Below are 16,167 nucleotides of genomic sequence, written 5' to 3'. Positions count from 1 at the left end.
GTTTACGTTGATATCCACTAACACACCAGTCACTAAAATATGTCTTAACGACGTTTTATCGTCAGGTCTGTGTGCAGTGTGTACACACGTGTGCTGCTCTCTTCTTCAGTGTTTAGGTGTACAGTAGATAGAATATAATGGCATAACTCGGGCGCGTCGCCCTCTAGCGGTTAAACTAATTTACTAAATCGTAGAACAGGACTGTGCTTTTTCTTTTTGCGTGTGTGAAGACTTTATTATGTTGTCTGTTACGTTTACGTTTTAACACATTAATGTTATAAACAAAGGTATCACTTTGGCACTAATCTACTTTATTTTTGCAAAGTTGAAAAACTAAAAAAATCAGATTTTATACTAACAGAGTTTCTGAAAGAATCTGAGCTGATGGGAAAATATAAAACAGGCACATTTGAAGAAAAAAATATCAAATATGGAAGATTTTTGATATTTGAACATTGAAAGGTTGATTTTGGGCAAATATAATTTTAAGCATTAAGAAAAAAAGCAAGTTTTGTGCAGCTACTTTAAAGTAAAAGCAAATAAGTAAAAAAAAAAATAAATGTGTATACATATAACAACCTTTTATTACTGGTTCTGTGCATTAGAATTGTGAAATAAATGAAAAGGTAAACTGAATTATGGACTTATGATGAATTGGATAGATGTTTGTATGCATAGCAATGTTCACTGAAAAGTATGTATGCTTAATGTTATACATGTAGCGGGTCCCGGTCTGGTCACCGCTAGCAGATGTATAGATAATCCTCCCGAGAGGAGCGCTGTAAGTGTAGGAAAGACACAGCAAAGCCGGACACATGTGACTCTTTCTCCATTCAGTTGGATTATATTTATTTACATATTCAAATTAACCCTTTTCTGCATTTATGAATTATTCTGTTTACTGAAGCACTGTTATAACCACAGATGTTATCATTTACACAAAATGTCCTTTTTATATATTTTCACAAAAATACGAAATTCAGTATAAAACCAAAAATAAACATTTCTTCACAAAAATATGAAATTCAGTATGAAACCAAAATAAACATATTTCTTCACAATCATGTCATCTAACTTTGTATCACCAATCATGTATATATTATTGTTTAAACACCTTGTTTTTAACCTCTTAATTAAGAGTGTACATTTTGTAGCATCTATTTATCTATATATTTTAAGTATCTACTTAATGTCACAGAATAACCTTATATGCAGTTATAGATTTACACAGACACCATTAACTAACAAACTTATTAACAATCAAACATGACTAACTCCTAACTCATGAACTCTAACCACACCAACAGTCTCAGTTTGCGTACAGGCCCTAAACCAAGCTTCACATGTAGCACATTTGTATCCCTACAATAGCATTAGCTTTAACAACCCAACAATGTATTGCACTCACACATCACATTTCACACACAAAGATAGAACCACAAACACATTATTGCCCCACAAAACAACCCACAAATGACCAGGAGCCAATACAGATAGGTTTATCAAGTACACAATTACTACGGTGTCGACCGCCATTTTGCTTACTCTCCTCGTCACGTCGCGTGAAACTTACATTTCTACACACATTCACACATTTTAGCTAACAGGCAACTTATCACTGGAGCTCCCCATTATGTTATACACACCTGTACTCACATAAAAGGTGAAAAACTAACCTGTAAGTGTAGGAAAGACACAGCAAAGCCGGACACATGTGACTCTTTCTCCATTCAGTTGGATTATAAGGCACGTCCGGTGCGCACCGCTTACGTTTCAGGTTAGTGTCGCCATCTAGTGTCCGTTTTACAGCATGACATGGTAAAGTAAAATGAAACCTTGCAACTATAATAAACTTAAATTGACTTTGCATGGGAAGGAAACCAAAATAAAAACATTTCAACAAAACAGTCATTTTGTGAGTATCACATACACATACTGATATTGTTTTAGTTCATTTACTGTAAATCTTATTGAGGGTGGGTTGCAACTCACTGCTTCTTGTTTTGAGTGTTATATTCCCATTCAAAAACCAATGTTCATAAAAATGAACACAAAAAAAACATAAACATTAATTATAATGAAAAGAATCTTCATCTTGAGAATGTTTCTACACATCTCTACCCTCGTGTGTGTGTATATATATATATATATATATATATACTCCAGGATTATGTGGCTATAGAATACAAAACAAGTTGTATAATATGTCATCATGTAAAGGATATAACTCAACTCATTTTTGTGCTTAAGTAATAATCATTACACAGCCTGTGCTGGACTCTATTGGTGCATAATCAGATTACGCTCAAAATGAAGCCACGAGTCAACAGTGTTGGCCTTAGCGTGTGCAGTACAGAAGCTGTACATAGTGATCAGTTTAGACTCAAAATAACTTGATTTAAAAACACTAATTTAGTTTGATCTGTTTTATTTATACTGTGAATGGAATAACCTAAAACTTGTTTAACCAGTGACGAGATCCACTGAAATATGACATTAGATACACTTGGAACACACAGTTTTTATTAAACAAAAACAATAGAATAAAAAGTCTATCTCTAGTCCTCCAGAGTCATGGCGATGGCTTGGACTTCAGGATCATCCATCCAATTTACTTTACAGGCCAGCAGAATGCCCTGAAGAACCACACACACTACATTTTGAAATTGAACAAAGTATTTCTGCAACGCAACAATTAGGGATGTCCCGATACAACTTTACGATACCGCTATTGATCCGATACGATATCAGCACAAATCATACATACTTTTATTACTTATTTTGTAGTGTGGAATGTTAGAAAAGGCTTGATCAAGTGATGTTACTCAAACAGAGAACAATAGTCAGCAACAGTAGGTTACTTTGTTGTCACCTATGGATAGAAACATTTTATCGGAGGGCTTATATCGGTGATTTTAGATGCAGTCCAATAAAATCCGATATTCGTTTTCTGGCTGATATCGGACCGATATCAATATTGGATCGGGACACCTCTAGCAACAATGAAAGCTTTAGAAATAAAATAGATATTTCCAATCATACAGGATCAAATGACTTCAAAAACCCTGTTTTTCTCACCCTGAGGACGTTCTGGGTTATGACCGTCATCCTCCTGTATTTCTCCAGGTTGGCCTGGCCTTTCTCCACTGCTGCTTTATACTTGTGTGTGTCTGGGTGCTCCATCTTAGACACCAGCTCCTCTGTTTGTTTCATCCTCTCGTGTGTCAGACGCTTCAGCTCTACACAACATGAACACAATGGGTTTATCTCATCCTAGGATTGGAAATACTTTTTGGGATTCGCCGTCAAAACCACAACTGCTTCTAAATCAGACTCAAAATTCCTGTTTAGCAAAACAAATGTGTGGGATTGTAACAAACCTAGTCTGTGCTTCTGTAATTTTATGATCTCGTCTTGGAGAGTTTTCGATTCCTGATGGAAAAAACAAGACAAAAACAAAACGGCAAAGCACAAGCTCAGATTTCATTAACCAGGATTTTACAGAAACACCAGTAAATTACTTGAAGTGAGGCCTAAACTCTTCTTCCTAAACTTTACGGAACTACGATCAACTGTGGATTACAGAAGAATGAAATGAGCTAATTTCTGATGAAATTAGAGACTTTAATCTTTCAGAATCTGGCATCAGAATTCAGGTTGTCATAATACAAAATATTCTGTGGGTCTTTAAAAAAATGAGTCAAAATGCTCTGAAACGGCTGGCACTGAGGGGGTAGAAATTTTGAAAATGGCTGGCACTGAATGAGTTAAATAGGGTTACAAAGAGGTGGACATTTTTTGTAAACTTTCACGTGAACTGAAGCTCAGGAATTAATAGAAAATTAAAAAGAAAGTGTCTATTTGTACGGACGATCCCCGGTGCTATTGGTACGGTTACCAAATTACACTTACGTAATCGAATTTTGATTAATTTCAGAGATATTATCACGGGAACTTGCATGAAATCTGGTTGTTTCAGTCGATAATGATAAAAATATATTTTTCCAACTTTGAAAATGAACTGAACTTTGTAAACCTTAATGTTAAACAATATAAATGTGGGTGTGCCCCTGCCTTACACTGAGGTAAACTGGGTCAAGCTTTCTTCAAGTGTTTTCACATCTAAAGGTCAAAGTGCATCGACCTTAGCGTCAGAGAGAAAATGAGGAGTGTTTACCTGCTGGAGTTGTTTAATGTGTGAACAAAGAGCCATGTAGCGATCAATCATGACTCTCAGGGAACTGTAAAAAGACACAGCCATCAAATTCACTCTTACACCTCATGTCTGGAGTTTTATAGATAATATACCAAGTCAGTGCTTCTCAAACGTTTGTGGCTCAAGTACCCCGTTTCTTTTACTTTTGAATGCAAGTACCCCCTTATGTCTGACTACTATATTTAGCTCATAATTCTGTGAAAAAACAACTATAGACCATAATAATGGAATGAATGAGTGATAAACATATTAAAGAATCTTATTTTGTAAATAAGTGGAATAAAACCTTATTTAGTGCCTCATGAATAGATTTATTTCATAGTTTTTATCATTTATGGTCATCTCCCTCCTGATGTGGGACCAAGACTGACCTTTGTGTTTTCAGTTCACGTTCTAATCAAAATCCTTTATACCATCATTTTGTGTCATTTGTTGTTGTTTGTCTCTTCCTTTTATTATTCAGTATATTTTTCTCTTATTTTGTGTATTTTTGTTGTCGTTTTTCTGTGCTGTTGGTATTATTTAAATGATTCTCTTTCAGTGTGTGTGTGTTTTTGCTGTCGTTTGTTTGTTTCTTATGTCATTTTGTATGTCTCTGTTATTTTTGTGTATTTTTCCTCTCCTTTAGTGTGTCTGTCGTTTTGTGTGTTGCTGGTAATAGTATTTTTCTCTCTTCGTGCGTGTGTTTTTGGTGTCATTTTGTGTATTTTGTTGTTGTTTGTTCATTTTATTATTCAGTATATTTTTCTCTTTCATGGTTGCTGGTAATATTCAGTGTGATTATCATTTTTAACTAAAAATCTCAGTTTCTCTCCAATAGCGTTCCACATCTGAATTCTGTAACACACGAATAGTTGGTCTTAGGTCACATGATGTAACATGTTCATTTTTATAATAGCAAAGAGACTTTACGTTACCTGTGCAGGGCCAACGTGCCAGTAAAATGAGCTGTTTTAACTTTTTCAACTTCATTCATGTAATCTGGTCTGAAACATTAATACATGTGTTACTGTTAATTAGTATATTACACACAAATGTAAAAGTGCAATATTACGATGGCGTATTAGGGCCACATTGAAAATAAAAAGAAATCTGAGCACTACGAGATTAAAGTCGTAATATATCGAGATCAAAGCTGTAATATTTTGAGAAGAGAGTCATCATTTAATGAGAATAAAGGCGTATCTTAAAAGACTCTTAATAGTGTAGCACACAGAATTCCCTGTTGAAGTGAACGCAACCAACACCTGAAGTCGACCACTTCCAGCCAGTTCCTCTACCACAAAAGAAGTTTTTTGCTCCAAATCAGTCTGGTTCTTTTTGTCGGAACAAACGTAAACGTCGGCATGTGTGAAACCTTAAGAGAAGTATAATCTCACTAAATGTTCCACATTCTCCATAACACACGCGTGACTGTTTGTATTTCAATCTTATTCTCATAAAAATATGACTTTATTCTTGAAATATTGTGACTTTAATCTCATAAAATTACGATTTCATTAAGATACGACTTTATTCTCATAGTGGACAGATTATTTTTTATTTTATTTTAACTTTAATGTGGCCCTAATGTGCCGTTGTACAATATAATTCAACTCACAAGTCTCTCTCTGCTTCAGATGTGCTGCAACATCTTTTACTTTTTCCTGTCATTAGAAACTAGGCTTAAAATTGTTTGATCTACAAAATCAGAATTATTATCATAGAATAATTCTTGACGCAAACCTACATTGAGCTGTACCGACATCTCAAAGCACTGGTTGGACATCTGCTGCTGCATCCTGAAAACATCACAAATGTCATAATGTAGGAACAAAGGAGAGAGACTCTGTGTTGTTGTTATCTATGTCGGGGAGAACCTGAGCATGTCTGCTGTTGACGTGTCCTGTCTGTTGGTGCAGTCTGATGAAGCTGCGTTATTCAGATTCTCAGTGTCTGAGTCCATCTTTAAACACAGTGATGATGCCTGTTTGGATGAATCCAATTGTGAACACATGGAACATAACATTAATCTCCTCAGCCACTCTCTTTCATGACTTTAAACACGAGGTCAAATTAATAATGGATCATTTAAGGGAAAATAAATCAGTAGAAGTGTGACAAAAGTATGGAAACCCGTTTCCACCACTAAAAATAGAAAACACCACAGCATAACTGAGTTAGTAAAGTCATAATTAATATGAGATACAAACTGAACAATAGCTGCAGTCTACTGATACTGACCGTTAACGTTGTTAATGACACTTTGATTAATAATAATTCATTCATAACACATATTTTGGCTTTAGTTTATTCAGTTAGAAGAACTCAGTACATGGTACACAGTGTAGAAAATAGTGGAAGTACATAAATAAGTCTTTCTTTCTTTGCAAATGTATATATATATATAAAAAAAAATAATTTCCTCATAATTATGACTTTCTTTCTCATAAATATGACTTTACTAACTCATAATTATGACTTGCCATAGTGATTATTTTTCTTTGCAACTTTAAATTAAAAATATATTTTTCTCATAGTTATGACTTTATTTCTCATAGTTACGACTATTTCTCATATTTATGACTTTATTTCTCATATTTATGACTTTATTTCTCATAGTTATGACTTTATTTCTCATAGTTTTGACTTTATTTCTCATAGTTTTGACTTTATTTCTCATAATTATGACTTTATTTCTCAATTATGACTTGCCAAAGTGAATTTTTTTTTTTTTTTTTAGTGGCGAAAACAGGCTTCCATACTAAGGTAATGTAAAAGCTTTTTTTTTATTATTTATTTATTTTATTGTATTTAACGTTCTGATGTCAACACACAATTCTAAAAGCTTTATAAAAAATCATTCGGCAGAATAATAATAAATGAATTTCATTTATAAGTGCTTTTAAAAACACTCATATTTTAAGTTGAATGAGTGAATACAAAGCTCAGAAACCAACGCGTTTGATGCAGTAAAGTAAGAATAACCAACTAGAGCCAGTGGTAAGAAATGAAACATTTAAACCAGTCAACGTTAAAGTCCTCAGTACTTGTGAAATGTCTTACCTGGTTTTAATAAGCCAAATCGGCATTATCAGTACGCATGCGCGATTCCCGGGTCAATATATCCGGGTCAGAGTTCACGACTACCCAGCGTGTCAACAAAGCCCCTGTCTAGCGGAACAACTGGCTACTTATACGGACTTTTAGGCATTTACTTTGCTTAAGGTCGTTTTAAGGCAATATGCCAGGGTCCCATTGTTCAGTGCGTGGCTGTTCCAACGGTACACGTGGGATTAATACGTGGATGAAAGAGTTTTGCCCCGTTCACGAGTGCAATAAAGGAACCTCACGATGTATATGCGACCCGCCATACGTACTCATCCCATTTCCTACTGAAAGAAAAGATCCAGAACGTCGTGCCGAATGGATTAAATCAGTAAGTTTGACATATATTGTACTACATTAGAGCTAACTAGTAAACTAGTATATAAATATTATATTGTGGTGCAGGGGGGCCATTTATTTGCTGCTGTCGACTCATTCTCCCAACCTTCTCTGAGCTGCAAGGGATCTGGAATTGTCATCTGACAACTGTCAACATCGATCTCGAGCAGAGATTAATAATCAAGGTTGACAGCCTCTCGTTCCTGCTGTTTTGTCAAAACTATAGGCGCTTTTTTAAATGACAATGCCCAAGCGAGGGCCACCAGTTCTTTCTTCCTCTTCCCAGTAACAACGTGTCCACATCTCTTACAATATTCTTTTAAAACATCCACTTTACAACGCTCAAAATATTCAATATCTTTGTCAGACTCTGCCATGTTTACGTTTTATGATACGAGCTAGGCGGGAGCTGGGTAGTCCTGACCTTTGACCCAGACCAGCATGCTTTGCGCGCAGCGAGATGCCGAATCCGCTTATACACAGCGCGGGGATTATGGTGAGTAGTATGAGTAGTATGAGTAGTATGAGTAGTATGAGTAGTATGAGTAGTATGAGTAGTATGCAGTCAGAACGAAAATAAAAATAACAACTCAGCTGTTAAATCTGTGGCTCTAATTCTTCAAAACTCTTCACAGAATGAACAGTGAAATGAAATATATATCTGAGATAAACGCAGCCATACCACGTGACGTCATCAAACAGGAAGCTCCGCCCACAAATATAACTGAAGGCATGTTTCTGTTTTTGTTCTGCTTCACTATTCCAAATAAAACATAAATTAGCATTTATTTAACAAACTATGAATAAAAATAAATATATTTATGGAGTAATTATATTTTTCTCCTCTGCGGTGTCTCACCCTGTATTACCAATATTTTTGATTCACTCATTTATTTTTAAAATATATATTCAGCACGTTGATATGCCACATCTGTGAGGTGGGATGGATTATCTCTGCTCACTAACACACATTTAGACACATTTGTGAACAATATTTGAGAGAAATATGTCTTTTGTGTTTCTAAAAAATGTTTTAGATCTTTGAGGCTCATGAGAAAAGGGAACAAAAACAAAAGTGTTGCATTTATATTTTGTTCAGTATAAAAGATTTGTCAAAATGTGCCAATTTCTTTTAAAATAATAATAAAAAAATACAAATGAATTTAAATCAAAATAAAGGAAAGATACATTTATGAACTCTAAAAGTAATAAAATAAACTCCATTTAATGCTGTTTTGCTGCATTATGTTTAATCTGATTGGTCGGCTATGATGTGTTGTATTTGATTGCTGTCTGGTCATTCCACTCTCTTTATGTTGCACAATGTTCATTGATCATTTAAAACAATAATAATAATAATACTCAGTAGTACTCAGTAACGGTTGGATATAGAAATGTAACAAATTACTTTAATTCTTTCATAACATACTTAAGTACATGTAAAATTACTTTTTTTTAGAAATATACTCAAAAAAGTACAAGTACTCATAAAAGCAACTCAGTTACAGTAAGGTGAGTACTTGTAATCCATTACTTTCACCTCTGGAAGTAATAGATGTACTAATAGACTTATTAGAGCTGTTTTTACAGTAAGGGTAAAATAAGTCCAAAATGTACATTTTTCTGGATCGCTTACTTTCCAAATCTTGATTGGAAAAATATTGCTTTTAGCCTATACATTTTCTAAACAAACAAGACAAAGAAAATTCAATATAAAATAATAAATATCTATCCCACTAATGTCTACATTTTAAAGTTTGATGAGATAAGTAAAAAAATATATAAACATTTTTGCAAAACAACTGAAGACAATTTACTGCACTTATTTTACAAATGTCCAGTAACTCCTAGATACCCAAAGTGGGGTACGGGTACCCCCAGGGGTGCACAAATTGTCATAGGGGGTACAGGAATAAAAAAAAAAATGAAATAGTAAACTAGAACATAAGTTAACCAGCAGTCAGGAGCCTCACTGCGTTACCACATATTACACATTAGCCGACGTAAGATGGTGACAGAGAAACAATCTCAACAAAAAAGTACAAATATGACGAGACATTGCTTCACCAATTTACATTCCTTACAAATTATTATAATTTTTTTAATATATACATTATTATTGCTCAATAGGATAGGTACAATTTACTGTAGGGCTACATTGTATGTTGCATTACATCAGTGGTTCCCCACATTTTTTAGGTTGTGACCCCATTTTAATATCACACACTTTTAGGTGTTTCCAGATACTTTTTCTTTTTTTATTCAAAAATTGCATTTGATCATGTTTGTTGTTGCCAAGATTAGTGCACAAAGTTATGAGATGCATTTTATTTGAACTAGATTTATATTTAAGAAAGTGAAAGCATACTTCTTACTATGGACTCTATATTTTATTAAGCGCTTTGAGATGACTTTGTTGTAATTTGCGTTATATAAATAAAGTTGAATTGAATTATTTAAGATTATTTTGTGTGTGTGGTGTTATACTGTATTTTTTTTTATTATTATAAATTACGAGACATTTCATTGGCCCTCATTTGAATTCCAGGAACCCCACATGGGGTCACAACCCCAAGGTTGAAAACAACTGCATGTGCAGCGGTAGGGGGCACATGACTTCAGGTTAAATGTCTGAAGGGGTACGGAACTGTGAAAAGTTTGGCAACCACTGCAGTAACTGAATTGTTCATAGCGAACATTTTTTGATGAATAATTTGAAAGTTACAATAAATCTGACAACAAAATAAACAATTTTGTTAAACCAAAAACTACAACAAACAATTAATCTGATGATTTTAATTGGTAAATTCATTCACATCCATTATAAGTCTAAATAACAGAAAACTAACCACACTTTACAGCAGAAGTAGGCAACTATTATTACAGCAGGGCCACAAAAATGTGTTTGTTTGATCAGAGTTTCACATGATCAACATTCATGACTCAGCATATAGAATAATGAGCGATCTGAGCATTAATACAGGAAAGAACAGAGTTTTTATAGTCATTTTGTGAGTTTTTCTGTCATTCTGTGTAGGTTTGCTGTTGTCTTGCTCGTTGCGAAGCATTTCTGTATTCCTTTTGTGTATTTTCCTGGAAAATATATGTTTTTCGGAGTCATATTGTGTATTTGTGTGTGTGTCATTTTGCGTTTTTTTGGGAGTATTTTCTGTGTATTTCTGTTGTCGTTGTGCTTGTGTGTTAGTACTGTGGGTTTGTGGAGTCGTTTTTTGTCTTTTTGTGTACTTTTGTTGTAATTTTGTAGATTTTCCAGAGTAATTTTGTGTATTACTGTTGTCGTTTTGTTAATTTTTGTAGTAGTTTTGTGTGTTTTTGTAGTAGTTTCTGCGTTTTTTTTCTAATCTTTTACTGCATTTTCCTGAAATATTGTCAATGTGTTTTTTAAATGTATTCTTGCTCTTGTTTTGTGTATTTTTCTGTCATTTTGTACATTTACTTTGGGGGCCACATTAACACACTAACGTACTACTCATACTAACGTACTACTCACACTAACGTACTACTAATACTAACGTACTACTCACACTAACGTACTACTAATACTAACGTACTACTCATACTAACGTACTACTAATACTAACGTACTACTCACACTAACGTACTACTCACACTAACATACTACTAATACTAACGTACTACTCATACTAACGTACTACTAATACTAACGTACTACTCATACTAACGTACTACTAATACTAACGTACTACTCACACTAACGTACTACTCACACTAACGTACTACTAATACTAACGTACTACTCACACTAACGTACTACTCACACTAACGTACTACTAATACTAACGTACTACTCATACTAACGTACTACTAATACTAACGTACTACTCATACTAACGTACTACTAATATTAACGTACTACTCCCACTAACGTACTACTCATACTAACGTACTACTCACACTAACGTACTACTCACACTAACGTACTATTAATACTAACGTACTACTAATACTAACGTACTACTCACACTAACGTACTACTAATACTAACGTACTACTAATACTAACGTACTACTAATACCAATGTACTACTAATACTAACGTACTACTAATACTAACGTACTACTCATACTAACGTACTACTAATACAAACATACTACTCACACTAACGTACTACTCACACTAACGTACTACTAATACTAACGTACTACTCATACTAACGTACTACTCACACTAACGTACTACTAATACTAACGTACTACTCATACTAACGTACTACTCACACTAACGTACTACTAATACTAACGTACTACTAATAATAACGTACTACTCACACTAACGTACTACTCACACTAACGTACTACTAATACTAACGTACTACTCATACTAACGTACTACTCACACTAACGTACTACTAATACTAACGTACTACTAATACTAACGTACTACTAATACTAACGTACTACTCACACTAACGTACTACTCACACTAACGTACTACTCATACTAACGTACTACTTACACTAACGTACTACTCACACTAACGTACTACTAATACTAACGTACTACTCATACTAACGTACTACTCACACTAACGTACTACTAATACTAACGTACTACTCATACTAACGTACTACTCACACTAACGTACTACTAATACTAACGTACTACTAATACTAACGTACTACTCATACTAACGTACTACTCACACTAACGTACTACTCACACTAACGTACTACTCACACTAACGTACTACTAATACTAACGTACTAATACTAACGTACTACTCACACTAACGTACTACTCACACTAACGTACTACTCACACTAACGTACTACTAATACTAACGTACTACTCATACTAACGTACTACTCACACTAACGTACTACTAATACTAACGTACTACTAATAATAACGTACTACTCACACTAACGTACTACTCACACTAACGTACTACTAATACTAACGTACTACTCATACTAACGTACTACTCACACTAACGTACTACTAATACTAACGTACTACTAATACTAACGTACTACTAATACTAACGTACTACTCACACTAACGTACTACTCACACTAACGTACTACTCATACTAACGTACTACTTACACTAACGTACTACTCACACTAACGTACTACTAATACTAACGTACTACTCATACTAACGTACTACTCACACTAACGTACTACTAATACTAACGTACTACTCATACTAACGTACTACTCACACTAACGTACTACTAATACTAACGTACTACTAATACTAACGTACTACTCATACTAACGTACTACTCACACTAACGTACTACTCACACTAACGTACTACTCACACTAACGTACTACTAATACTAACGTACTAATACTAACGTACTACTCACACTAACGTACTACTCACACTAACGTACTACTTACACTAACGTACTACTCACACTAACGTACTACTAATACTAACGTACTACTCACACTAACGTACTACTCACACTAACGTACTACTCACACTAACGTACTACTCATACAAACATACTACTCATCCAAACATACTACTCATACTAACGTACTACTCATACTAACATACTACTCATACTAACGTACTACTCACACTAACGTACTACTCACACTAACGTACTACTCACACTAACGTACTACTCACACTAACGTACTACTCATACTAACGTACTACTCATACAAACATACTACTCATCCAAACGTACTACTCATACTAACGTACTATTCATATACTAAATCTGATGTCTAAATGAGTATGTCGTGCGTTCACATTAGTTTGAACAGATTGAGTATGTGAGAAATACCAGGATATATACTATTTGGGGACATCTTTTAAGTGTGCACGGTCATACTCAACCGTCCCATGATGCATTGGGAGCTGATAATAAAATGGTCCTGGGACCGGCTTCAAGCTAAAAATCAAACATCCCCTTTCCAAAATAAAAGCATCTCTTCTTGTCTTCCATTACTTTTTTTTTACTCGTTTGTAAATAGGGCTCTTATTTTGAAGTTAACTGGAAGTTTAGTCAGTAGACCAATGGAGGGTCTCTGAAAATGTGTGAATTAAATGTGTCTACGTGTGTTTTATCTACTTGGTCACTTTCTCACTTCAAATGTTTTCAGAATTTTCAAAGTAAAGGTGGAGAATCAACAGAGATATTTAGCCTCAGTGTGAACATGGTTTTTAACGCTGTAGGTTCTAAATGCATCTTGGGAAACTTGGAAGTATAGTTGAGTGGGAACGCTCATCATCTTAATCATACTATAGTTAGTATGTACTAGATAATATATACTCATTGAGTGTGTAGTACGTTCATATGTGATTATGAGTTTTTAGAGAACGTTGATCTGATGATGGAGGAATATATGAGTGACTAACACACATGTACACAAACACTCACTGCTATTTAAAAAAATAACATCTTCCTTTCCTGGTTCAGAACAGTTGAAACCCTGTGTCATAATGTGAATAAAATAAATATGTGTGAAAGCTGATCAGAGGCTTGTTATTGACCGCTGCTGTAGGACACGCCCCTTTAGGTAATATTTACCCATTTATGATATTTCCTCATGTGAAGAAGACCACACTCAGCAGGATGAAGGACTGGATGATCCTTTCAGAATAAAGACACATTCTGCTAAACTATCTCTACTCATCGTTGTGGGAAACAGATCATTATCCTTACAATGAGCAATAATAATAAAAAGTATGTTTTATTTAAAAAACAACAAGGCACATTAATCCCATTCTGTGACATTTGTGACTACAATGTTTTCTTTACAGCTTTCTGGATGTAGACTGAATCTAGTTTTATATGTTCTTGGTTATTAATAGTTAAAAAGGGATATTTTTGGCATCACAGAGATATGCCTTTAGAAATATTTTCTCTTTAATGACAGATGAATGATGCTGTCAGGATTTAAGTTTGTAGTCACACGTAGTGGAAACAACAGCCTGCTATTATGATAATGATATAATATAATTATTATTATTATTAATAAAAGATTCAACTAGGGGTTCCCAACCTTTTTTGGGTCATGACCCCATTTTGATATCACACGTTTCAGAATTTCAGAAATTTGAGTTTTTGATCATTTTTCTTGAGTGAGTTATAGCCAAGAAATTATGTGTCGTGTTTTAATGTGAAAAATATGAATTAAATAAATAAATAAATAAATAAATAAATAAATAAATAAATACCCCAATGTTAAAAATTACTGGACTAAACTGTTCTTCATCAGAAAAACACACATTTTATCTTCATAAGCAGATCGAAGGGCTACCAGTTTAGTAGTAATACTATATTTTCACCTCAGGTTTCAAAATGCAACACTCCTAATTTATGCAATTGTTTTATTTTCATTACATTTCATCCTAATGTTGTCATCTCATTAGCCACAAACAACTTTAAATAATCGTTAAACATTTCACGTGTTTGTACTATTTAACCATTATGTAATATTTTTCAAAAGTCCACTTGTATAATATGATGTTTTTTAAACATATCACATTCGTCACAATGTTTTAGTGAAAATTGACATTTAAAAAAATGAATTTAATACAAAAACGTATAAAGTGCAGCAGTGTGTAACTCCACTAAGTACTAACTACATGTGTTTTTATCTGTGTGGGTTTGAAGTCTGGAAAGTTCATCAGATTTGAGATGAAACTCATTGGTGACTAGAGCTCCAGACCAAGTCTGAGGGCCCCACACATGGTCCATGTGGGCTACCTGGTGCCCGCGGGCAACATGTTGGTGACCCCAGGGATAGAGTGAGACAGTCACTAAGTGTAGCCAGCAGGGGGCGGTAAAGCATGGAGACGAGGGCAGGCTTTAGGGCGGATTGGAACATAGAGTAGTTCTACAGGTGGACCATAGAGTAGTTCTACAGGTGGACCATAGAGTAGTTCTACAGGTGGACCATAGACTAGTTCTACAGGTGGACCATAGAGTAGTTCTACAGGTGGACCATAGAGTAGTTCTACAGGTGGACCATAGAGTAGTTCTACAGGTGGACCATAGAGTAGTTCTACAGGTGGACCATAGAGTAGTTCTACAGGTGGACCATAGAGTAGTTCTACAGGTGGACCATAGAGTAGTTCTACAGGTGAACCATAGAGTAGTTCTACAGGTGGACCATAGAGTAGTTCTACAGGTGGACCATAGAGTAGTTCTACAGGTGAACCATAGAGTAGTTCTACAGGTGGACCATAGAGTAGTTCTACAGGTGGACCATAGAGTAGTTCTACAGGTGGACCATAGAGTAGTTCTACAGGTGGACCATAGACTAGTTCTACAGGTGGACCATAGAGTAGTTCTACAGGTGGACCATAGTGTAGTTCTACAGGTGGACCATAGAGTAGTTCTACAGGTGAACCATAGAGTAGTTCTACAGGTGGACCATAGAGTAGTTCTACAGGTGGACCATAGAGTAGTTCTACAGGTGGACTATAGACTAGTTCTACAGGTGGACCATAGAGTAGTTCTACAGGTGGACTATAGACTAGTTCTACAGGTGGACCATAGAGTAGTTCTAC

The 16,167-nt window shown here is 34.8% G+C and overlaps 1 protein-coding gene across 1 annotated transcript; it reads right to left on the bottom strand.

Moving 5' to 3' along the window:
• Positions 1-2,558: 2,558 nt before the first annotated feature.
• LOC114469164 (centromere protein H-like) lies at positions 2,559-6,182 on the bottom strand. Its single transcript, XM_028456387.1, is given in 10 exon segments — positions 2,559-2,636; positions 3,079-3,239; positions 3,381-3,432; positions 4,178-4,241; positions 4,630-4,650; positions 5,018-5,053; positions 5,134-5,202; positions 5,817-5,866; positions 5,946-5,997; positions 6,076-6,182. Coding segments are annotated over 10 exon segments (669 nt in total). The 5' UTR covers positions 6,162-6,182.
• Between the last annotated feature and the right edge of the window lie 9,985 nt (positions 6,183-16,167).

Source organism: Gouania willdenowi, chromosome 9 (genome assembly GCF_900634775.1).
Source record: "Gouania willdenowi chromosome 9, fGouWil2.1, whole genome shotgun sequence".
Taxonomy (NCBI): domain Eukaryota; kingdom Metazoa; phylum Chordata; class Actinopteri; order Blenniiformes; family Gobiesocidae; genus Gouania; species Gouania willdenowi.
Note: the sequence above shows the minus strand (reverse complement) of the source record. Positions and strands in the feature narration are given on the sequence as shown.